General features: G+C 40.7%; 3 protein-coding genes across 8 annotated transcripts in view; all 3 read right to left on the bottom strand.

Moving 5' to 3' along the window:
* Window positions 1–285: 285 nt before the first annotated feature.
* Window positions 286–1,120, bottom strand: LOC146630362 (fibroblast growth factor-binding protein 1-like). Its single transcript, XM_085355781.1, has 2 exons — window positions 1,050–1,120; window positions 286–961 (listed from the first exon to the last, which is right to left on the bottom strand). Exons 1-2 carry the CDS (start codon window positions 1,118–1,120, stop codon window positions 286–288), a joined length of 747 nt encoding a protein of 248 aa, XP_085211907.1.
* Window positions 1,121–4,748: 3,628 nt separating this feature from the next.
* fgfbp2b (fibroblast growth factor binding protein 2b) lies at window positions 4,749–5,534 on the bottom strand. Its single transcript, XM_085355780.1, has one exon. It carries the CDS (start codon window positions 5,532–5,534, stop codon window positions 4,749–4,751), a length of 786 nt encoding a protein of 261 aa, XP_085211906.1.
* Window positions 5,535–8,206: 2,672 nt separating this feature from the next.
* Window positions 8,207–25,140, bottom strand: part of prom1b (prominin 1 b) — a 30,042-nt gene continuing 13,108 nt past the window's right edge. Inside the window, exons 2-28 of one of the 6 annotated variants that reach the window (XR_014906277.1) lie at window positions 23,631–23,692; window positions 22,811–22,837; window positions 22,509–22,714; window positions 20,110–20,230; window positions 19,950–20,013; window positions 19,761–19,850; window positions 18,956–19,173; window positions 18,789–18,863; window positions 18,626–18,689; window positions 18,456–18,464; window positions 18,181–18,340; window positions 17,791–17,943; window positions 17,290–17,413; window positions 17,067–17,170; window positions 16,850–16,934; window positions 16,611–16,757; window positions 16,182–16,253; window positions 15,458–15,550; window positions 14,509–14,562; window positions 14,315–14,395; window positions 13,516–13,584; window positions 13,199–13,288; window positions 11,205–11,320; window positions 10,676–10,738; window positions 10,338–10,494; window positions 9,282–9,316; window positions 8,207–9,196 (exon numbers count right to left, since the gene is read on the bottom strand). Coding sequence is in view for 2 of the 6 variants with exons in the window: in XM_085356870.1 (XP_085212996.1) it covers window positions 11,013–11,043; window positions 11,205–11,320; window positions 13,199–13,288; window positions 13,516–13,584; window positions 14,315–14,395; window positions 14,509–14,562; window positions 15,458–15,550; window positions 16,182–16,253; window positions 16,611–16,757; window positions 16,850–16,934; window positions 17,067–17,170; window positions 17,290–17,413; window positions 17,791–17,943; window positions 18,181–18,340; window positions 18,456–18,464; window positions 18,626–18,689; window positions 18,789–18,863; window positions 18,956–19,173; window positions 19,761–19,850; window positions 19,950–20,013; window positions 20,110–20,230; window positions 22,509–22,714; window positions 22,811–22,837; window positions 23,631–23,692 (2,315 nt within the window). In the remaining 4 variants the exon portion in view is untranslated. Of the gene's footprint in view, window positions 9,197–9,281; window positions 9,317–10,337; window positions 10,495–10,675; window positions 10,739–10,767; window positions 11,044–11,204; window positions 11,321–13,198; window positions 13,289–13,515; window positions 13,585–14,314; window positions 14,396–14,508; window positions 14,563–15,457; window positions 15,551–16,181; window positions 16,254–16,610; window positions 16,758–16,849; window positions 16,935–17,066; window positions 17,171–17,289; window positions 17,414–17,790; window positions 17,944–18,180; window positions 18,341–18,455; window positions 18,465–18,613; window positions 18,690–18,788; window positions 18,864–18,955; window positions 19,174–19,760; window positions 19,851–19,949; window positions 20,014–20,109; window positions 20,231–22,508; window positions 22,715–22,810; window positions 22,838–23,630; window positions 23,693–25,140 lie in introns of those variants that run through there. The other 5 variants (XR_014906279.1, XR_014906278.1, XR_014906280.1 and 2 more) reach the window with 5 other exon arrangements.

The following is a 25,140-nucleotide window of genomic DNA, read 5'->3' as shown; positions in this document are numbered from 1 at the left end:
TGAAGGTAATTAGAGCATGTCTACTTTATGGGATAAAACACAAGGATAAAAAATAATGCCAGAGTAACACAGAAAATCCTTACTTTTCACAATTGCCCATACATTATGGCATTTCCAAGAAACTAAAATCTTCAGCTCTGATCTGTTGAGTCAAACTCAACTCATAAATAAGATCACCTGAGTAAAATCTGTAGACTCAAACTGGTGCGCATGCGCACAGAGAATAATCTGATTATTGCTGATTAGAAATAAAAGACACAAAAAAGCCGCTCATGCGTCCAGGAGCTAGCAGTCCTCATCGCTTTGCATCATGGACAGGAAGAAAGAGCACACGCTGGCCCAAGAGCTGCCGCAGTACTCTTCAGCCGTTTTGCCGTGGTCCGCGCGCCGCCTCGTGCACGCTGTCGTTGCAGTGGAGGTGGAGTGAGATGATGGGGGCGGTGAGGGAGGCTGAGTCCCCGGGTCTCCGGACTGAGCGGAGACACGGGAGCTCGAGATGTCCAGCTTGAAGTGCGCACTTCGTGGCGCGCGCTTACACATCCCGGCCCTCACCAGCGCGCGCTCGTCCTTGCACACTTTACCTTGGAGCCGTTTAAGCGCGCGTGCCACCTGCTTCCAAAAGTTTAGGGGCTCGGACAGGTAACCCGGGCAACCCCGGGGTTTGGCGTTGTATTCACAGCGCAGGTCGGCGATCCCGCCTGTGACGCGCGCCTCCGGGTTCTCGCATTTGACCAGTAGCTGGACCGCGTCCCTGACTTCGCTGGCGACCCACGTGCACTGCATCCTTTCCTTTGTGGAGAACTTTCCCCGGCCACCCGCTACACCCACCTTGGACACGGCTCTGTCCGATTTTCGGGCACCGCAGGACAGAGAGACCAGCTGTCCGAGGAAAGCCAGCAGCAGCCAGGGAGCTGAAGCCTTTAGTAGCAGCATGATGTGTTTCAGCAGAGTAACTTTCCACCTGAAAGCAAATATATGTCTATAAATGGTGACACTCAAAAAAAGTGCAGCTGAAATGTCTCAACACCGAGGTGCTGTTCCTAACTTACCGACAATGGCTAGTGTTGCCGTGCGTAAAACTTCTTCTTGTGCTGCTACTGGCGTGCCACATGGCTTTCATACATAGGTACTATCACGCCCACTGCTTCCGTCCAGCACACGCAATCTAAATGAGAAAATGTGGCAGCAGTTCCTTATCAGATTATGTTTTGCTATGACATGCCCAAAACGGATTTTTCCACCTCTTACAGTGAGTAGAAGTGAAGATGATCAGTGGGTGATGTGTCAGCATGTCAGTACACGTTCTTGGTTGATCCTAAAGAGCCACCATGAGCCTGATTACCATTACAACTCCAACCCTCTGCTGTCTTCAGGAGATACGTCCCCAGATTATGTTCGCAGGTTTTGTGTTTCTTCTTCTTTTTTCCCCTGTTTTTATAAAAAGATTCTTGATCATCTAATAATAACCAAGATTAAAAAGAGGACAATAAAAATTAAACATGAGGACAATCCATTCTTATGAAAAAAGACTGTATTCTTTGGATCATAACTTCAATTTTCCATGTTAAACTCAAAATACCATTAGGGATTATAAAGCTGCTGATCATAGTTCCCTATAAAGAACCAAATATCCATCTTCCCTGGAGTTGGTGGAGATCAAACACAGAACTAACGGAGTCTTACAGAGAGACCAGAGGCACAAAGTTGCTGTTCTGGATTTTAAATAAGCAAAAGTCTGGTATGAGTTCTCTTGTGATGCACACGTATGTGTCTAATCCAGACCAATGTTTTATGGTCTTTTTTATTTTATTTTACTGCATATATTCTGATTTCCCATCATAGGAAAAGATTGTTTTACCTACACAAGTGTAAAATTACATAACTCCATGTTACTTGTATCTAGTAACTGACCACTCCTCATAGCTCACACGTGAATTGTTCCCATTTCTTTAGTCAAATCTGTAAAAGAAATACCAGGTAACAGTTTGACAGGCAAAAAATTGTGTTTTTGCACCAACAAGGTGATTCCCAAAGAACTATTAGCTGAAAATGTGGCACAAGGTGTGCAGTGAGTCCTTAAAAATATGGGGAAACTGGATAAGAGGAAAGAAGAATCAACAGGCTCAAAAGCAACTGTCCACTGCAGATGAACAGTATCTGAAAGTCACATCCTTAAGAAATGTTGTGCAGTGTCCTCCAAGAGGTTGTACCTTTTCCCCCTTTTTTATAATATAGAGAAGTAAAGGAGGACTCAAGAGTTTTGCACAATACTGTAAATTGTAAATCATTTAAGGTGAGTGGACTGAGATCTGAAGTTTAATAATCAAATTAAGGCAGTGGTAAAATCTAGCTTCTTTCAGCTCAGGCAGCTGGCAAAAATAAAGCCAATTCTTTCACGACAGCACTTTGAGACAGTGATCCACGCCTTTGTTAGCACTCGGCTGGATTACTGTAATGCACTTTATATTGGGGTCAGCGCATCATATATTACTCATCTACAGAGGGTGCAAAATGCTGCAGCTCATCTTTTAACTGGCACTCGAAAGTTTGAGCACATTTCCCCTATTTTAGCTTCACGTCACTGGCTGCCCATTTCTATTAGGATTTATTTTAAAATTCTTTTATTTGCTTTTAAAGCTCTCCATGGCCTAGCCCCATCTTATCTCTCTGAGCTGCCACAGCCTTATACACACCCGCTCTCTCAGGTCAGCTGATCAGCTGCTCCTGAATGTACCAGGACTGGGCGTAAACTTAGAGGAGATCGTGCTTTTGCTGTAGCAACTCCAAAACTGTGGAACGAGCTCCCTTTAGAGATTAGACAGGCCAGTTCTTTACCTGTTTTTAAGTCACTCTTGAAAACCCACCTCTTTACCCTGGCCTTTGACACCACGTGAGATGTTGGTTTTTATTTTTATTTTATTTTTTATTTTAGTCGTTTTTAGTTGATTCGATGCTGTTTTATCTTGTTTTTGTTTTTGTTTTAATATAGGGCTGTTTTAATTTTATGCATTATGTTTTAATTTATTTTTTCTGTTTTCTGTTATTCTATTGTTTTTAACTTATTTTCTGTACAGCACTTTGTTCCTGTGCTGGGTATTTGAAAGTGCCTTATAAATAAAATTGGATTAGATTGGTGAGGACTTGGTTTAGAGAGTTATCGTATGCTTTCAGGAAATGATTGCAAGTCAGTGTAAAGTCCTTTAAAGGGATGCAAACTATGACTTTGTGCTTGTCTCCATGTTTGTTTTGGACACATTTCGGGAAAAATCTCACAGCGAAGACACTTCTGCAGCTCTACAACTTTTTGGTTGCTCCTCTTCACACCTTCATGTCACCACTAGAACAGGGCCCCAATCTGTTTTTGAGCTCCCAGCTCAGCAGCATCATCTTGTGTTCACCACAGGTTAAACAGCCTAAAAACAGATCACAAGTACAGTACTTTCTACTCCACGGTAGTTAAAGGCAAAGATTATACAGAAAGTAAAATGATGAACGATTGACTCCAGCAATAATAGTTGCAGGTTTTTATATTTATATTTGTGCTTCCAATTTCCTCTTTAAATCTGCACACATTCCAGTGTTGTAATTATATTAAATCAGGCCTATAATAAACTATAGAGTTTGTTTTAGTCTTATATTAATACCTGAAACAAATTCTATAGATTTCTTATGGTCAGAGAGCACAACACGGAGAACACAGCTCTCACTTTGATTTGGCTCGTTGTCATTCTCACTTTTTTTTTGCTTAGCTTACTTAGCTTACAACACATTTAAATTTCAAAGACTTTTTCCTATAGAACTTATAGTAAATGATAGAAATTTGCAATATCACACAGGACTTCTACTTCCTCTTTTTTGCTTATTCCGTCTTTGGGACTGAAAAAAAATCAAAGTGCTAAATGTGACGTAACTCTCCCGTCTTTATCAGATTGTGTGTGTGTTTCACGGCCACCACATCCATTTCCACTCATCTTCGGCATGCGCACAGACCCCCTCTGTTCCTGCACACAGCAGCTCTCAGGACTCAATTCATCAGCTCATACAAAGACGTTTTTAGCTCTGCTCAGACACCTCCTGCACCTCATGGGTTCTTTCAGACTTCGTGTCGCACGGTAGCAGCTTCCCCAGCTGGACAGCAGTCGCGGTGCTCCAGCCGAAGGGTGGAAAGAAACAAGATCTCCTTTTAATAAATGAGCGTGAAAGCTCTCTGCTTTGTTTCAGCTCAGTAGAAGAAGAAACAGAGGGACACAGAAAAGAGGAGGGCCACCACTCGGATTTTATTCTCTTCTGCAATTAAAGCTGGAGGGAATTTTCCATCATATACAAACAGAAACACATGCCTGCTATATTTTCTCCTTTGTCTTGCTGTCATTTTGACACATTCAAAAAAAAAAAAAGACACTACAGGAAAGAAATCATCTGCTAATTGCACACAGGTGTAGGTCAAGGGTTTTGGTCTCAGTCTGTAGGGTGCTGTAACGCGAGGAGTTCGGAGTTCGATCAAATGACTCCAGGAGCTTCCACACAGAGGTCAAAGATGGAAGTGCGGATGGGGCACTCCAACTGAAATAAAAACAAAAAAGCACTCAGGAACATATTGTACTAGCATTTTCAAACTTAAATGACAAAGAAAAGTCACATTTTCACATTAAAAATGTAAGTTTATAAGCGTGTTCATTGCTAAGATCTCTCCCTCTCCGCCCTTTCTTTTCCTTCATTCGTCACTCACCTGTGGCTGCGGTATCGTCTCAGTTTTGGAACCAGTTGATGACGTAGGTGCAGATGCCTTGGAAGCTCTTCCAGCAGTAATCGGATGCAAGACGGGAAGCTGTGGATTCAGGCAGCTCCGTCGGGTGATAACTGGTTTTCTCAGGCTTAGGAGTAGTCTTCCTGCTCTGACGCCCCTTGCCTGGCTGCTTATTGGGCTTCACAGGTTTAGGAGAAGTAACAGGCTTGGTCTGACCTGGCAGTGCTGGTTTACGTGGTTCCTGAGCGGGCTTGGAGGGCTTCAAGTTGGCTGTTTTGGGCCAGGAGGCCAGCAAGGTCATCTGAGTCTCATCTGGGTATTTCTTGCACATGTGCGGGCGGTAGATTTTAGTTCCCTGGCAGGCGTGGCTCAGTTTCCTCAACTCCCACATCATCTGTGTGAAGTAGTGGCGAGGGTTCTGGTTGTAGGCCCGGCACAGGGTGGGTTTTCCCTGGAAGTCGCAGTAGTAAGAGCGTCCTGGGGTTTGGCCCTTGCAGGAGACACGAAGGCGGGTGTAGTTCTCTGGTGCAGACACCACCATGGTGCAGGAGTCTTTGGTCTTGGTGCTGAATCTGATGGGTTCATCCCAGATGCTGCGCTGCTGCTGCTTGTCATTGTCGCTGCTGTTGTCGGTTTGAGCATTTGAAACACAAACAGCTGCTGCTGAAACCAGCAGCAACAGTCTCAACCCAGCTCTCATGGTGTTCAGCGTGGACTGATGGACGGGCAAGGGCTCAGGGGTGATGTGTCCGCAAAGAAAGTTAAGGTGTGGAAGGACGGAAAGCATGCAACTGGGAATTTATAAAGCTGAAGCTCACAAAGAAGGCATTATTCAGTTAAGCTGAAAAGTTTTAACCCCTCCCTCATGCTACAGACACACACAGAGCAACCACAAGGTTCGTGTGGTATGCTAAAAAAACACCAAGGAGTAACGTATGGAAGGAAAGGGTGAACATAAACTTAGAGATGAAGACAGGAAAAGGAGGGGGGTTGGCTTGTGGGAGCCGAGGGAGAATTAAGAGGTCTGAAGAACACGCATGAGGCCAAATAGCTGCAAGTCATTATGCAGTGTCACATAAGAGGTTCATTGACCATTGATCAGGAGGGGAGAGCAGTGAGGCTCCAGAGCCACACTGCAGGCTCAGGTTACTTGGTGGAGATTTAAGAGTTGATATGTGACTCAGTAAAACAACAAATCTTTAGATGTTTGATGACTTTTGTTGCAGAATTAATTGAAATGGACTTCTAGGACGTCTCTCAAAGTTTCCAAAGATGGTAAATTATGTTTTACTTGCAGTACATATCTTACACTACAGGAGTGTTTTTGGTTGCACCTGGAGAAAATGTTTTATCCTGATAGTTTGAGAGGGTCTGACTGCAAATCTCACATCCGGGGGCACCTCTAGAGTCTGCGGGCGGAGGTAGAGCAGGTCATCTGCTAAGTGGAAGGTCAGCGGTTTGATCCCTGTGGCTCTTCCAGTTAGAGCCGGGAATCTATCTAAAGATAGTGAACTCAAGAAACAGCAGTCCATTTATCATTTACCACATGCACACAGCGACTCTGTTGGCAGCTCTTGCATACATGAGCTGTTAATGTTGTGAGCTGTTTGGATTGAGCGGGCATGGCGTAGGTCTACTGCCTGGTAGTTTAAATTTAAATATCCCCCTTCCCCCCTACTGCACAAGCACTCCCATTCCTTGGGCACCACCAGTCTGGAGAGCCTGAGTTCAAAGTCAGACCAGACTGAAAATTTCCGCATTAGCTAGCGGGTTTGTTTGCTGAGTGAAAGAGTGTGTAAGTGCACGCACAGGCTCAGTGCATTCTGGGAGTTTTTATTTTTATGGCGGTTAGCCTAATGAAGCGGGGAAAAGCTCAGCTGGAAGAAACGCTGAGGATGTGTGTGTGTGGGCTGTCTGCACCATGTTTTCCTATATTTAGTTCTCTTCTCATACGGTGCAACAGCATCACACCACCTCTAACCAGAGATGGGCAGTAACGCGTTACTTCTGATTACTTTTTTCAGGTAACGAGTAAAGTAAGGGATTACTATTGCAAAAACGGTAATTAGATTACCGTTACTTTCCCGTAGGAACGCTGCGTTACTAAAACAGTGATTTTTTGCGAGAATGTCTCACGACAGTGACGTAAGCGAGTGCGACGTTAGTGACAACAGCTGTGTGCAGATCAACAATGGATCATATATGGAGTGCAGGAGAGAGTATGAGCGTGCAGCGTTTAAAGCGTGGAAGTACTGACCTTACTTTGAGTTTGATTCCATAAAAAGTGACAAAAACATTAGCGTCCGTTGTGCGTGGGAAGAAAACTTCTTTTTACAGCGAAAAAACCCCCTAAACTTCCAAGCAAGCACCGAGTAGCTACGACGTAATGGGAAACTCACAGAGAAACTCGCGGATTCTTCAACTGACCGCTGCGGCACACCTGCACCAGGGTAAACCTCCGCCTACGCCAGTCCTGCTTTACAGGTGAAAATAGAGCAACAGGGCCGCTGAGTCTTTGATGTTATTTATTTTCTGCTGTGTTTTACTTGCATCTATTTGAAAGAGTGACTGTAAACACACAAAAAAAAATTATTTTATGTGCTGGAATGTGCACAAAATAAGTTTAAATGTTAAACAAATTTCTTCCAGTCAATGTTGCATATAATTAAATTTTTGCTTGATGCATAAAGTTAAAAGGTTAAAACTAATAAAACAAGTTTTAAAAAGAGACTTTTCTATTTGATTACATTTTGTATGATGGATTATGCAGAAAAAATAGAATTGGGCTGAAAGATCTATCGTTTTATCACCTATTCAGGTTGTAAATCGTGTTTTTAAAAAGTAACTAACTAAGTAATTAATTACTTTTGAAAATAAGTAATCAGTAACGTAACAGGATTACTTTTTTGGGGAAGTAATCGGTAATTAGTTACTGATTACTTTTTTCAAGTAACTTGACCAATACTGCCTCTAACACCACCAGCACCATCATCACTTCCTGTCTACCTCCAGCTGCTGTGTGCGCATTGCAGTTATATTTTTGTATTTTCTAATTAGCTTTTATTTATTTTTTTTACTTGTTTTAATTCAGTTTAGTTTTCAGGATGGATTTTCTAATTTTCAGTTTAGTTTCCATCTTTTTAATTATTATGGAGCACATGTCAGAGGCCAATTTTCAGAAAATCAGGACAGATGTAATAAGAAAAAACACTTTTAAAAAAGTTCATAGTACCATTTCAGTTCATTTTATTTTAGCTAAAATATTTTGTCATCTAGTTAACTATAATTCATCTCTGCATGTGCCACATGAGCATCACGGGTCTTCCTGAGCACGTATCAAACTCCTTTTAAGTCATTTTTTAAAGGTTTTGCACACAATAAAACATTTCCTTTATATTTAGAAACGTGTGATTTATGAACCATGTTTATGCAATAAAAAACAGACGACACTGGATTTGAGTTTTTATTTAGAGATTTGCATCCTCACCACAAGCCCAGTTGTGTTTTTCAGACCTTTAATATTGCAGAGGCTTCTGGGAATTTTATTTGACAACACAAGCAACAGGCCCTCATTAACAGTCTGGTGAAACATGATATTTTGTGTGTCATCGCTCCTTAAATCCTGTTAAAACAGCGCTTACCAAACTTTTGAAGCTGATCAAACAAGTTGACAGCCTACATACAGTTTTTATGAACAAACAACAACATAAACAGGAACTTAATTAAATTTAGTTAAATAAAAGCTGATTCAATAGAATAAGCACATGTGTGTATTTAATAGCTTGTAACACTTTGTAGTAAACTGCGCAGTCTTCATGTTTCAAGGATGTACTGAGCCGAGCAGAGCTGCCGCTTTGCTGCTTAAATGAATAATTCAATACCTTTGGTCTCTTTGGTCAAAAACACAGCTGCACAGCTGTTTGGTAGATTCCCATGAGAGATGTGATCTGTGTCAGTTCTGAAAGAAAGCGAGTAGCTACTTTTTTTTTTTTCAAATTGTCAAACCATTCCTTAAATAAACACCTGCTAAGTGAAACCTGTTTGATGCAAATTATGTAAGCTATATTACAAATATTCACAGAGAAAAAGAAAGCTATTACTACAAACCTACTTACATGTTATAAAACAAAGTTTAACAAAAAATATATAAAACTTTCAAAAGACTTGAAAGTGTAAAAACTGTACACTTGTGTTGCCTTGTTTAAAACTGATTATGTAAGTACAAATTGATTCTCTATGCAGCTAAATATGCAGCTGTTGGTGTACATAATAAAATGGTAAAGGGGTCGAGAAAACACTTCATAGGATTTTGCTGGCATTAGTGGTTTTGTCAAATGGCCTGAAGGACTACTGAAAGACGCCTTCATCCCAGAGTTCACGATTGTTCTTCCCTTTTGTCCTTGGAAGTGTTAAAAGATCTGAATCGGAAGCCTAAACAGCCCAGTGATCCTGGAAACGAAGAAAGCTTTTAGAAAAATAAAGTGCACTAAGAGTCAGGTATGAAATATGTGAAGAGATACAGATGAGCGCTTACCACAAAGGGAAGATCAGTTCCAGTTCTCCTGTCCACTGTGGAGGGAAAAGAAAAGGTAATGTTTTATGTTAATGACTGGAACATCAGTCAAATCATCAGGAAGAGCATCTGGAGCTGTTGCGACACCTTGTGACTGTTACTGTCATTGCTATTATTATAAGTTGCAGGGTGAGGGTGATGGGTTTTTTTTAAAACCACATAGTAGATGATTATAAAAAGCAAATGATTTCCTGTGGTCCACACAATGGGAATCACTTCCACAAATCTTTGAAGATTGGAGGGTAAACATGTACACAGGTATACAGGAATTGTATTCATATTTCTACAGCTGAAATATGTGAGAGTTACACACAGAATAATATTTATTAATTTATTTTCCTGTGAGGTTTTCACCTGCACACATTCAAAGCCAGGACTTGTGTTTTGGGGCCTTTACTGTTATTTCACAACTGGTGGGGAAAACACGAGTTTTCCAACATTTTTTTAGTGTTTGAAAATAGTTTTGGGTGCTCTGTTATTCAGAAGGAAACACAAATCAATCATGCAGAGCTACGTGCGTTCGTGACTCCTTCCAGGATTAAACCAGGGACCTTTCAGGAATCTAAAAAATGATTTTCTTGTTTTTTTGTTTTTCCAAATAATAGATTGATTCATTTTTGGTCTTAACACAAGAAAAATGTTTCAGAAAAATAGTGTCGCATTAGGTTTCTTCTGTTTTGTCCTGTTGAGGCTCATTTTCCTTTAACTGGAGAACACAACAGCGCTTCAAACACAAAAGCAAAAGATTTTTCTCTCTTCCTGTGCAGCTTTGACTGAACACTGCATATATCCAAGGATGAAAACTGATCTAATTGAGGCACAATCTGGATGCCTGACACGTGGCAGCATCATGTGGATATAAGCAGTTACCTCCATCACAGAAAACTTCATTTCAGTGGGCTCTGATGTTTGAATGCAGTGATGGATGAAGAAGATAAGAGGGAAGTCAGGAAAAAGAAGGATGTTTTTGTCAAAATGAAATCAGCGTAGTGATGGTGGGATGCTGGATGGTCTTACATGGCTGGTTGTTAGCATAGCTGTAAGGGTTAGTGGAGTCATCAGTGATCGTCAATACCTCATCAGCAGGGAGAGAGTTCCAGTGGGTCACCAGACTGAGTAGCTCGGGGGGGCAGAGGCCCGAGGGAACCGAGTCAGAGTGTCAGAATAGGGAGAGCTGAATGCACACACACACACACACACACACACACACACACACACACACACACACACACACAGGGAATTCTTTATATCTCTATATGTGGTAAATAAAAATTTACGCTGACAGGACTCCAAATATCCCTCCACCAATTAACACTCCAGCATGCAAGTCAGATTTAGCTCCACGCGGCTCGTACCTGATGGCAAGGTTTCCATGGATATCACACACCTGTTCACCGTGATTACCTGTATTAGCCATACTGCAAGAGAAGAACGAGGGGAGGGGCAGATGAAAAAGGGGAAGACTCCTGTGAAAGTGACAGGGATGGAGTGATCCACAGAGAGCGACGCTCGCATCGGAAAGAAAGAGAGCGCGAGCAGTGATGGGAAAGTCCATGTTAAGAGCTAAAATGCCGAGCTCGTGATTTCAGAAGAAAGAGTGAAAAAGCTCAAGAGATTCGAAGCTGAACAGTCCCGTTCCAAAAAGCGAGTAAGTGTGTGGGAGAAGATGAGAAAGTGCATGAATTATCGATGTTAAAGTGCAACAAGCCATGGGTAAGAGGAGCTGGAGTGAGCGGATACAACACAAGGAGAAAATACGAGGAGAATCCGTGTCCGTGAAAAGGAATAATGGACAGAGAAAAGGAAAGAAAATTATTAATGAATTTGGCTTTGATTTACATCAGAAAAAAACCCAGGAGGATAACGAGGAAGGTTTGGACTCACTCTTCAAAGACGTCCTCTGTGTCCATCCTTCTGTAATACTTGGCCAGTTTGACAGAGAAGATGATGCTGGGGATGAGCAGGATGCAGCAGCTGCCGAGACCAAACCAGAATGTGTTCTGGAAAATAAAAGTACCAGTAATCACATTTTATGCGATTTCATTCATTGCTGTTACTTTTCACTAAACACTGAACTCTTAGTGCTAAAACACTGTCAAAAAGATTTCAAATCTTGATATTAATGTGGGTATAATAAGAACTCATATTTGGCACAATGGCTGTACCCGTTTCTCTGTACCTGACAAAAGTTGCAGAGACTGAAACATTGTGTGGAGGTTATAATATATTTCTACATAACAACAAGACAACGAAACCACTATTTTATTGATTATTATCATTTATGGTCCACCTGCTTCATATTATTCTAACATTATTGTAACACAATACAGTCCTGTGAAAAACTAAGTACACCCTTTCAGTCCATAACTTGTAGAACCATCTTCAGCATCAATAACTTGATACTTTTCCTGTATGAATTTATTGGGAATTTTGGCCCGATAACACAGGACTCTGTGTGAGAAGTTCGAGTCCAGCTTTATCTGTCACACAGATGGAGTGGAAGTGGAAGATGCCCAGTTCCCGTGGCTCCAAAACAAACCCAATTCATCATCCATCCTCCGCCGTTATGAGGTGTTTGTGCTGCTGTGTTTGGTTTTCATCAAATGTGGTGCTGTGCATTAAATACTTCACTTTGGTCTCTGGTGTCCAGAGGACATTGTTCCAGAAGTCTTGTGGTTTGTTCAGATGTTACTTTGCAAACCTCATCGTGCTGCCATGATCATTTTAGAGGTAAGAGGTTTTGTCCTGCAACCCTTCCTAAAGAAGTCACACTTACTCAGTCTTTTTCTAATCTGAATGTCATGAACTGAGGCCTTTAGAGTCTGAGATGTAGCTCTTGGATTACTTTCAGTCCTTCTGAGCCTGACTTGAGTGTGAGTTTGCTGGGACATCCATTCCTGAGAGATTGCGGCATTGTGTTAACACACATCTGGATATTCAGATGTGTGTTAACACAACACCTGTAACATCCAGACCAACAAACTACCAAAATGTCCGCCTTTGTAATGATCTTCAGACTTGCTGTGGATCAGCGAATCAAGTGATTAACAGTGAGTAGCAGCATCTGGCTGCAACTGACGACCTTAATTCCTATTGAAGAAGTAAGGGTGTATTTAATTTTTTTAGGGCTGTAGAGAGTCCCATAAAAACATGTTTACCTTAGAAATGTACTGATGTACAAGTTTAAAGTAGACTAAAAGAGTAATTGCAAATGCTTGAGCTAAGGTACTTGTTAATATGCAACAACTCTTAAATCAGGGGACTTTTTATTTGTAATCATCACTGAATGAAATGTCAGGACTGTGACTTTTAAAGACATAATAACATCATGGACCAATGAATTAATAATAAATATACTTGTTGTAGTACTGCTAATGTCACACATTTATGCAGCTGAATTTCACGAACAGAAGCCTAAAATATGTGTGCACCGTGCACACAGACACACACACATGCACACACAAAGCACATCTAAATGTACAGTAGCTGCAGGCAGTGCAAAAATTAAAATCCTGTTTATATTGCTCACAGTCTTTGGCCTGTTTGGGCTCATTAAACTCTCAGGAAGTCGCATGCTTGATATACAGCAAGTATAAAAACATAAACCTTTATAACTCCTCAGGGTCAGGAGTGAAAACACGGAAGAATCCATGTGTGTGTGTAAATCCCCGGCCCAGACACAAAACAGGCTTTATTTAATCTCAGTGTTTGTGAACAACACACCGTTCTCCTCCTAAAACTCTGAGCTCCCCAAACAGTTCACATAAAACCACAGATATATTTTTAGTTTACATCCAGGTACATGAAGGTACATGCACTGTGCAAACAGCTGGGAAAACACACATCCACACATACAGGTAACCACAATGACATCTTACCAGTGAGTCGATTATGAAGCCGCATCCTACTATTTCCATACTGTCCACAATGTTGCTGATGGGTTTACACTGGGCCACCTCTGTAGTTAGCTGTAGGATAAAAACACACATGCTGGCTGATCTCTCTTCAGAATCCACATTTATTCATTAACTTCAAGTTAAATCAGCAGTTCTTAAACCATACTAAAACTTAAACACTAAAACTAAATTAAACACTGACTCAGATAATCAGAAGAGGCAGAGGAAGGATTTACTATACTGCAAATTTTGTACAAAGACACTGAAGAAAACAATAGAGAAAATGGCAGAGTACTCACAGAGTTTTTAACCCATTCTGTGTACTGTTTGAAGTATCCCACCAAGCCCTGCACATACGCCTTTGTTTCCTACAACCAAAAAAATGAAAAACACTCATGAGTACTCACTATGATCACGATTGAGATTTCAAGCTCTGGAGTTCATTTCCCTGTTGGATCAAGATTAGCTCTTTATACACTTTTCTTTAAAATGTAACCTGATTTGAGCACTACGATAATGACGTTCTTGGCCAGTGAATCAAGTTTGGATTGCAAACACAAAAAATATTTATAATAATGTAATCAGTCTGCTTACAATGGGACTCTAATAAGCCACAGAAAAACAAGTCGTCTTTATTCTGAGGCAACACATTTGCTACCAGAGAACAAAATCACAACACCAGTCGCCTCAGAGCCCTTACGATTATAAAGCAAAGACCCTACAATAATAGAGGGAATATTGCAACAATCATACAACCCCTCTATGAGCAAGCATTTGGCAACAGTGGGAAGTAAAAACTCCCTTTTAACAGGAAGAAATCTCCAGCAGAATCAGAGAGGGGGATGAGGGGAAAGAAAAGAGAGAAAAAGGAGACCATAAGGACACAAAGACAAAACGCACACTTTGGGACAATTTAATGATGTGAGTGTTGGTGTAAAAACCCCTGAGAGAAGACAGGAGTGGAGCACAAATGCCCAGTGCATCATGGGAAGTTTGCAGCCTGTTGTGGCATGATTAAAGAGCTTTTTGCTGTGTGTTCAACATTTATCTTTTGATGCTCCATGTCACCATGTTATGTTGAAGCCTTGATCGATGTACCTGCTTCACCACGTGGGAGGCATTATGAGCGATGAGGTACTCTGCTGCATCAATGGCACTCAGGACATTTGTTACTTTGACCTCAGAGAGAAATAAAAGCAAAAGAAATTAGTTCACGAAACGTGGATAGGTTGCTAAGGAAATAATTGTTTACACTGCTATCTGTGGTCTATAACAATAGTTTTCGTATTTACTGGCAGGTCGTTGGATGTCTTCTGTAGCTGTTTGACACTCTGGTGCAGCGTACTCTGTGTGAGAAGATTAAAGCACAAGCAGTCGCACGGTGAAACAGACACACGCACAACTCCCTCCTTATTTACAGATACACATCCATCACATCACGCCACCGCTGTCACAACATGAAGGACGTTGCTAAGACAACACACACAAAAAAAGAAAATAAATCACTGTCACAGTGCTGCACATCAACAGCAGCTTACCCGTGCTCTGACATATTTCTGTCACCACATTATGAAAGAAAAGAACAAAAAGAAGGAACACTGAGGAACAGAGCAAAAAACAGACCATGTAGATGTGTTTTGTCCCTGAAGACATTCTCTGTTCATTAAGATTACGTAATTACCACTATTTCCCTATTAAATAATGGTAAAAAAAAGAAAAAAGCTTAGGTGTAATGCTACATGTTTGCCTCATTCAGTATGTGCAGATGTGCAAATCCTCCCTGGGCCACTTGCCACCAGCTTTCCTGTGCTAGGCCAACTCACAGGTTCTCCTTCTATGTGGGGTGAGACGCTGCTGAAATACGTGCTGTTGTTTTTTACATGAGAGTCACTGCTTCATACTAACTCAAATACTATTATCCTCACCTCCTCAACCCTGTAGGTATCTGTTTTAGTAACAGAAACAGCATTTGGCTCAACCACTGACAGTTTGTTTCATTAATGGGGTCAAAATGATTTTCATTTTACCCAAAGATGGGTAAAAAATTTACGTTTTTTGTTGTGATGCCTGAAATAAAAAAGCCTCAATTCAAAATCCTCTGTTCATCTAGGACACTGCTAAAGAAAAATAAACAGGTGATCTTCATCGTCTTGGTAGCTGAATATATAAAATAAGCTATGAGAAATAAGTGTTGAACTGTTAATAGTGCTGTTTGTATTTGTGCTGTGGTTAGTTGATTACCATTGCTTGCTCCAGTGGCACCACCTGTTCTCGGTGAATGAATCTAATGCTGCTGGCATGGCCTCTCAGTGCGTTCTCCAGAGCACCACGTGGCTGTAAACAAACACAGTTTTAAGGATACAATATGTTATTACAGATGTATATTGTTTAGGTTCCCATGAAAATGTAGAATAGATTTTGAGTCTTTAACGTAACTAAAAACAAATATTTTGTCATTGTTTTATTATAAGTTTCACTACAAGGGCACATGCAAACATCTCCCTGTGTAACAAGCTCCAGAACCCGAACACGTGGCATAAATGTGTGCAACGTGAACATGAACCCTAAGTTCCTTCAACATGGGTGTCTGACTATATGTTTAGAATTGCCGGTCTAACACGTATATATGACATTCCTGCTGTCAAGTATTAAGTCAAGTACTGCCAGAGATGTGCCATCCTTCATGAAGATGAAATTAAAAAATCCACTTTTAATCAGATCATTTAGACAGATGTGAAGATTCACTTTAGGTCTGTGGTGAGAACCTGACTAATTCAGCAGCTCAAGTGTTCATAATTTTAACCAACTGTGACATCGTGGCTAATAGTTTTTCACCCGTTTTGCATCCACAAGAGAGCAATAGTGGGACCTCTGACTGCCACTGCTCTACAAAAGGCTGTAACCGTGCATGCATACAATATGTTGATGCTGATCTACAACACATGTGCAGACATTAATGACTCACCAGCTGGTCAGCCTGACCCTCCAGGTCGCTACAGAAGGACAGCAGATCTATTAGAGTGACTCCTTTATTTACCTAAAAACCAGGAATTTACACATGAAAGATGGTTAGTATAAAAGGTTTTAGTTAAGGTTTGTTTGGGGGTGGGGGTATTTTTATTAGGGATAGCTTTTAAAGTTGCATAATCACTGTTTCAAATTAAATGCATTTTATTTATGCATATTAACAAAACTGGAAGATGTTATGATTGCATTCAAAATATTTTACATTAAACAAGAAAAATAAAATTAGCAGAATAATGGAAATAATTTTTACTGAGTGTATGTGCATGTAAGCGGAGTGAAGGGCTTTTTGTGCACAGGATATAAAGGAAGTAAACGGTGTGCATCGTGCCATTCAACATAAACACAACCACAGATGCACACAGCTCACCTCAGTGAGATAAACCTGAAAGTCAATCTGTCCAATTCCAGAGTTGGCAAAGTTGATGAGGTTGTCTCTGCCAGCCTGCTCCAGCAGCGTGATGCCCTGCAGGTCCACCTGCACACTATCAAACACTTTGGCCAGGTCCCTGTTGTACTGTTGTGAAACACATGTGTAGAGTCAAACTACCATTCACCTTCTGCCATCAATGCACCTGTAATGGTGACATACAGTAACATAGCTCTTACCACTGTTCTGTTGAGGAAGGAGTTAATGTTGAACATGGTCTCCAGCTGCAGAGCGTGATACAGACCGTTGTTGTCATAGCACTCCCTGTGAGACAAAACCATGATCATCACAAACACAGTGCTGTGATGTTTTCTGCTTAACTACAGGTAATGAGTTTCTTACAAAAACAACTAGAAAAATGGATTCAGTACTTTTTCGTGATAACTTAAATGTTACCTGTACATGCCGCCTAGAGTTAAATCAATATTTGGATTCTGGAAAAGCATCCCAGGAAGGAAGTTCCTCTTTTCAGGATGGACCAGGAACGGCGTATCAATGATCTACAGACACACACACACAGTTTAAGAAAGCAGTGTTGGCCATTTTACGGCTCAGATAAAAGGTGAAAATAATAAAATCTCCAGCAGAATAAAAATAAAAGACAAAAGAGAGTTAACACCTTAAACAGTTGTCTGTTAGCCAGAGATTCACATATCAGCTTTTCCACATTGCCCCCGACAACAAACAGGGTGGTAACGATGACCATCAGCACCCAGGCAAAGATAAACGAGAAGCCAACACCACTGCAAGAGTAAAAAACAGACTCTGAGAGACAAAAATAATATTTTTGCTGTTATTTCCCACCATATATCACAAGAGATAATCCCGTAAGAGTCCACTTTTGATAAAACCAGTATTAATGTGAAGAAACTCTCTGAACTTGAGACCTTTCTATAATTATTTCATGCATTTACTGTTAAATTTAATCTTATTTGAAGAACACTATTGTGAGTCTTCATTTTTTGTAAAGTAAACCTGTACTCAGTGCTTATAATGCTTCCTTTGTTATATGACTGTAAGCTAAATGGATCACAGCCACTTTTACAGTTTGAACTCCACCCTGAAAAAAAGATCCCTGAGTGATGCCTTCAGGTGAGTGAGTGTTGTGATGGAAACCTACGCCATCAGCAGGTTTCCCCCAGTGTTCGACAGGCAGCCGCGGGTGGTCGGGCTAGCTTGCTTGTCGTAGCCACAGTTACCACACAGCAGGCCGAGGATGTTAAAGGCCATCACCAAGACGACCATGCAGAGCACCGCCACGCAGGCGATCCACCTGAAGGTTAGACAGAGAGGTTTACCCACTTTAACCTAATTCATTGTAACCTAGAGTGAGATTATTTCTCACAAGCTGTTCAACTAGTTTGGTTCTTTTTATTTATTTATTTTTTAAAAGCAGTGAGAAGGACCGTGTGTTATAACTAGAGCTGAACCTTAACAGCCTTGTTTCTATCTATGACGTTTTAACATCCTCACATTTTCTTAATAGATTTTTAAAGAGAAACACACAAACCTGTAAAAATCCATCTGATCGATTTGGGGGTAATAGGACTCAATAGCTTTGTGTCTTTCATTTAGGAAAATGGTGAAATTTGCCAGAGAAGCTTCCACGGGGAACATCTTGGAGAAGCCGGTGATCTCTGCACCGATCTTATCCAGCATCCCCTTTACTCCTACAAACACAATTGTAACAATAAATAAGTCAGACAGAAATAAACTGGAAGGCTGGGGGTTTTAAGGTGAAGTGAAAAAGGGATAATGTGTCTGACACAGAAGAGAAAAACTTACGAGGCAGAGCTGCAGTTTCATCATCCACAAGTATGCAGACAGAGATGAAAGAAGAACATGAAACACTTTATACTCACTCTTATCTCATTTACAAAACAGAGCTCTAGCTCACACACACACGCACGCACGCACGCACACACACACACACACACACACACACACACACGTACCTGCAACAATGTTTTTTGTTTGCTCTTTAACCAGTCTTGGCGTGTCGTTAAAGGATGCGTAACCCTGTAGATGAACAGAATAAGAGAAAAGAAAGATGACAGGTGAGACAAAAAGTTTTAGCATGGACAAGATGATGATGCTGAGTGAGAGACGGCCACTAACCTTTTGTACAATGTTGCTGAGATCTGTTTTCAGGACAGTATTGACATTGGCCAAGGCATGATTAACATCTGGGATCTGACAGACAGGAAAAAGAAGCTGAGTAAACCTGGAGATATTTCTCACGGTTAAAATGTTCCAGTATTAGATGGCATATTGCTTCTTATCACCTTGGAGAAGTCAGCATTGATTCCCAGCTGGGACAGTGTGGAGCGGATGGTGTTACAGGTATGTGACACAGCTCCGTTCGTGCAGGCGGGGTCGGACAGGGTGTTGGACAGAGAGGCGCGCTCTCCTGACAGGCTGGCCTGAAGCTTCCCCACCCCGTCCTGCAGCACCTCCAAGGACGAGCTGACGTTCTCCAGGGCCTCTTTGGTCTCCCGCATGGCTACAAACAACAAGCAATATGACACACAGTGAAACTACTTTTTCTTGAGACAACAGCATGCTGGGCTTTTTTACACCGACCACAGAGGCACAACCCACAGAGGAAAACTATAACAAAAAACAGTTTCCAACTTAACACAAAGGTTCAGAATCACCATCTGCTTCTAACACTTTTGCAGACACAGCTACGAACACTGCACCACTGAGTCCCACTCAGCTCACTTTACCTTTGATGGCACTCTCAACTTTTGCTTTAGACAAAAGAAAATGTGAGAGAATCATAGAGGGGAAAAAAGAAAGAAAAAGAAATGAAAATTAAATGGTGAGTACTTTTCCTTAAAGACTGTCTTTAGTATTAAACCCACAAGAGAAGTTGTGGCATTTAAATGGCATTAGCTGTAACCGTAGCAACTACTTAAAAAACTCCTGATTTTATTAGAAACTTAAATTTGCTACAAAATTTAAAATTTTATGTGTATTACAGTACATCTTTTAAAAAGAACAACTGAGTTTTGTTTAAGAACTTGCACACTGGTTTGTGAGTCCGAGTTGTGTAATCTCAACGGGAGGTTTATACAGAGACGTTACCTCCTGCCATACGCAGGGCGGTGTCCAGCGAAGGAATCACTGATTTCTCCAGCTGAATGTGGATCCTACCCCCCAGCAAAGGGCCAATGTCTGTGAGGAAGCACAGAAAGGTCAGAAAGTTCAGCACAGTTATGTAAAGTGAGAGATATCAGACAAACACTGTGTGCAAACATGCAGGGTCGAGCTTACTGTCGAGGTCTGACAGGACTTTGTTCTTGGCTGTGGTGTACTGGGCTGTCAGGTAATCGACTTGCTGCAGCAGGAGACACACAGTATTAATAGATATTAGTTATATTATATTATTGGCTTTTGTTTTTTCAAAAATAAACGGGTTATTGTGAGGACATACTGCAGGCGTGTTGTTAGCGAACGTCTTCAGGTCTCTCATGTTGGTGTTAATGAGCCGCCGAGTGCTTTTGACCTGTGAGCTGATGTTGTGGTTTGCGGCGAGAGCAATGAGAACACCCACACTGAAAAACACATGCAGGATCAATTAGGAGAAGAGCAGTGCAGTGACCACACTTTAACAGCAGAGAGCAGCACAGCTACATAATGGGGACTCCTGCATTATGAGTTTTAATTCTTGCTCACTGAAGATTCAACTCTGCCCTCCACAGTTAGTGATGTAAGAAAAACTGTACGGCTGAGTGTACAAGCTAAACATGCAAAGTGAAGCTAAGCATTAGGATTATGTGGTTAGAATTCACTGTGATTCACTGCAAAAACACCTTATTAGTTTTACAGTAGTGATATTTTAGACTTTCTGTAACAAACAAAAACAATGTAGAAACAGTAAAAAAACAAATCAACAAAAGCAACCAACTGGTTATATTGTTCTTTGGATGTGAGCATTCACATTTGTGCTGTGAAAGGACTCATTCAGATGGCGAGGCCTCTCATGGTCAGCCAAGTAATATCGGTAACACATAACTGTCCTCCACATTTAAATCAAATTTCAGTGGGCTTGCCTCTTCCACACAGCAGGTACTCCGCATGCTCTCTGCATATGAGCAAATAAAGTTATTGGACATTTTTTTTTACCCCACATAAAGGAAAGCATTTTTACATATGTGAAAAATTATACGTGTAAATATGTGGCGCCAACATTGACCTGCTGAGATCTGTTCATTATTACAAGGGTTGTTAACTTTTTGGTCAGACTGCTTTCAGGAGCAGTTTTGTTCATATTTTAAGTCGTAACTAATTTTAACGAATAGTCTGGCATGACACCTGATAGTCTTTTAGCTTGTAGGTTGTAATCTATTTGAGAAAACAGATAACTTGTGTAACGTTTTGGGTTCATATGCAGTGAAGAAAGCTATCCAAACCTACCTGGCACCATGTAATTTGACCCCTAAGCCTAATAACTGGTTGTGGCACCTTTGGCAGCAAGAGCTGCAATCAAGTGTTTGTGATAAATGGCAATGGGTCTTTCACATCACTGTGGAGGAATTTGGCCCACCCTTCTTTATTTAATTGTTTTGATTTGGTCACATCTGAGGGTTTTCAAGCATGAATGGCCTCTTATATGATTTTTGAGCCATTCAGAGGTGAGCTTGCTGGCAGGGATGGGAATCGAGAACCAGTTCTGTACAAGAACCGTTTCCCAGTAGTCAAATTCTTTGGAATTGTTAGTCTGTTTGCCTATCAATACCATTTACCGGTTTCTGCAGCAGTTCAATCAGCTAATTTCAGTTTGTGTGCCGGAGATGGAAGATAGTGGTACGGTCTACAGCCTGGATATAGTCATTACATTTAGTTTTACTACACAAAAGGACAAGAGCACGATGGTAAAGTGGAAACTGCATCCAGGTCAGAAAAAAAACGCATTATGCTGCCAACACAACTTCGGCTCCTTGCAAGCACCTGCACACACAGCATGCTAATGCTAAGCTAGCCAAGAACCCAGAGTGATGCTATAAAGCTGACTGAATGCTGACCTCAGCCCAGCAACCAGACCCTGAACTTCAACAGATAACAAAAGCAGTAATGAGCAATCAGGCTTGTAGATGCAGTTTCCATCTGTTTATTGACTGACATATGTCAATGACTTTGTTTTTCAGCTGTTTTTGAGTTTCTTTAGATCGTGGTATGATGTGTTGCTTTTTCAGATTTTTTAGTCTACTTCACTTTGTCAGGCAGATTCTGTTTATTTCTATTTAACCTCTATTTATGCAGGTAGTCCCCTTGAGAATCAATGTCTCATTTACAAAAGAGACCTGTTTCTGACAAACATATTAAAATTACAACAATAAAATTTAAATTTTCTAATGTTTACACAGTTGTATCAAAAACAGGTGCTTTAAACAAGTGTTTAAATGATTTCATGATTCAGCAGGTCTGGCAATAATCATAGCTGGAAATGACTAATGAAATTATACTCCAATGTGATTCATTGGAGTTAATTCATGATTTAGAAAAGGGGCAATGATTTTTTTGCATAGGGCCAGGTAGGTTTGGATAGCCTTTTCCCTTAAAAATTGAAAGAATCATTTAAAATCTGCATTTTGTGTTTATTCTGGTTACTGTGATCATTTTTAATCATCAAAATGTCTTTGATGATCTGAAGTGTGGATGTGTGACAAATATGCAAAAATAACAAATCACCGCAGAAGGTGAAATCTTACAGGTACTTCGCAATACAGAAATCAAAGTAGAGGAGAACCAGTGTCATTAAAATCATCCTCATTTTGGAGTATAGCAGACTGATAATGATAAAAACTGTGAAGAAGAGGAATGACGACTCACATGATGAAGATGGTTGTAGCAACCAGCGAGGCGGTATAGAAACCTCTGTGACAGTCTGCATTTTTCCTCTGTCTCTGATGCATCTCCCCTCCACAGTTATCACAGCATCGACACATGCAGAAGCACATAGCTATGACGGGGATAAGGACCACAAACACGACGCCGAAGGTTGCACATATGAGAAATCCGGACTCGTACTGGATCCACTGCGGGAGGAGAGCATTCACCCAGTTATCAATCTGCTCTCTGCCCTTTACTTTTGACAGAGATATGCAGTGAAAGCTGTGTTGAGAGGAGTTTACCTGCAGCAACAAGACGACGTTTTCTGGCTGGAGCACCAAACCAGATGTGGAGGTGTGCAGAAATCACACAAGCATGAACAAAAAGAAGACATGCAAACCAGGTCAATGTGACAACAGAGGGATTAAAAAAAGGAGAATCCTCATTTCTAAATGAATAAAGTTTTTCATGATGTGACACAGTCACTTTGTGGTTCCTGCTGTGAAGTGATATTTTAATTTCATTAAAATTATCCAAACACATAAAACTAATAAACTTTAAAGTGAGACACAAAACATGTTTTTTTCATACACTGCTCAATTGTTTTGTGTAAGTATAAAATTAGATAGTGCTTCTTTTAAAGATTTAAATTAAATAAATTAAATTTAAATTATACTTCACAGTGACGTGTCATCTACTAGTAATTTGTGAGCAGTGTGCCCCCAATACAATTGCAAAAACCTGCAAGTACACAATTTAGAAACCCAATGGTCTAACGTCCATTCAAAATATGTTACTGTATCAGAAGAGCATGTGGGGGTTCTGTGGAGGGTAATTGGGGTGGCTACAGCTCGGGAGGTAGAGAAGGTCATCTGTTAATTGGAAGGTTGGTGGTTGGATCCCAGGCTGCTCTTGTCTGCATACCTCAGCATCCTTGGGCAAGATACTGAACCGTGATCCATTCATCATGGGAAAGTTATAAAGCACTTCAGTGTAAAAAGCAAGTGCTTGTAAGAATGAGGCATGTTTTACAAAGTGCTCTCAGTATTCAAGTAGAATAGAAAAGCACTATAAAAGAACCAGTTCATTACCATTTGCTAGTAATTTTAACACTTAACATACCTTTCTCCATTCCTCTATTTTGATTCCACCCATGTTTTGCTGAATGACTTTGACAATGAGATCTGCAAAAAAAAAAAAAGAACACACACATACAGACGAGTGCTTACATACAGAAAAACTGCCGCACAGAGTAGATGCTGTGTTTCAGTGATTTACAGGCAGGTACGTGATGACAAGCAAAGTTGGAGAGGGTAAAAAAGAATCCATTTATGTGCTCACAAGCAGACAACGCGGATTACGTGGGATCGTTTTTTAATTTCCGAGGAGAGGACGGCACTGAGACCGTGTTTCAGTGTTTTAACGGGAGCTGTTTGAATTGTGTAGTTTGTCACCAGTGACTTCAGTTCAGTCCAGCTGTCTGTGTTTACTGTATATAGGTCAGCCAGCGCTAAGCCTACCTGCAGTGTGACTCACAGCAGTGTTACTCAGCATGTAAAAGATGATTACGATATGCTTCTATGGACACAAGCTCACACATACATATTACATGTATGCCTATTTGACAGCATTAAAAGCAGGATATCTGTGCCACGTATAGATACAATCACATCCAAGCGTTCCAACACACTCACATCAAAATACTGTATTTGACAACTCAGCAGAGGTTATTTGAAGTTGTACAATTAAATGACTTCACAGCGTTTGTTCGCCAGATTTCTCACATTAAATCAGTAGTTCACAATTTCTTTTTTCGGGTCTCACTTCAAAAAGATACAAATGTCGTTTACACACATTATTTAACTCAAACACTCAAACGGCTTTATTAAAGTTTTGCATTTTTCTTATTAGTTTTTATTTCTGTTTAAAGTTTTTGTTTCCAGACAGTCTCCGGAGTGGGTTTAGTTTGTATTCTTTTCAGTGTAGGGTTTAGTCTTTAATTATTCTAATATGACAGGTGATTGTCATGGGCAACCTATTAGACATACAGAGTACAACAGAAAACAAAACAACACTTTATGAAAGCAGCTGACTCTCAGTCGTCTAGAGATCTCAAATCTCGGTAGACATTTGCATCTGGGCCTTGTTCGGCATGTGCTGATACATTTCAATCACATAGTAGCTCATGATCCAGTACAACTCCCAGGCAACCCTAATGTGAAGTACAGAAGGAAAGTTATGTTTTTCAAGTATTGCACAAACTAATGAGAATTAAAATCTACTGAGAAGTGAAGGAGTCCTGTAAACAGTCATATCTTGTTTCACTAAAATCTGACCAGTACTCTAGGAGGAGGAGTGGTTCTTGTGAAAATGGTGAAAAGCTCCTAGGAAACAACAAAAATACGATCTTGAGCATAATTTGGGTGAAGACTCATTAAGTGATTAAAAACAATCGGACTAAAAATCAGTCCTTGTGCCGGGTGGGCTGAAACTAAAAGTGAGAGCATTTCCACTACTTTTACTTTGTTGTTAGTAGGGGTGCAACGATATTCGTATCGATATTGAACCGTTCGATACAGTGCTTTCGGTTCGGTACGCATATGTATCGAACAATACAACATTTGTAATTTAT

The sequence above is a fragment of the Diplotaxodon limnothrissa genome, linkage group LG6 (genome assembly GCF_057381915.1).
Source record: "Diplotaxodon limnothrissa isolate DT_005_m linkage group LG6, D_limnothrissa_male_GT1.1, whole genome shotgun sequence".
NCBI classification, from domain to species: Eukaryota; Metazoa; Chordata; class Actinopteri; order Cichliformes; family Cichlidae; genus Diplotaxodon; species Diplotaxodon limnothrissa.
Note: the sequence above shows the minus strand (reverse complement) of the source record. Positions and strands in the feature narration are given on the sequence as shown.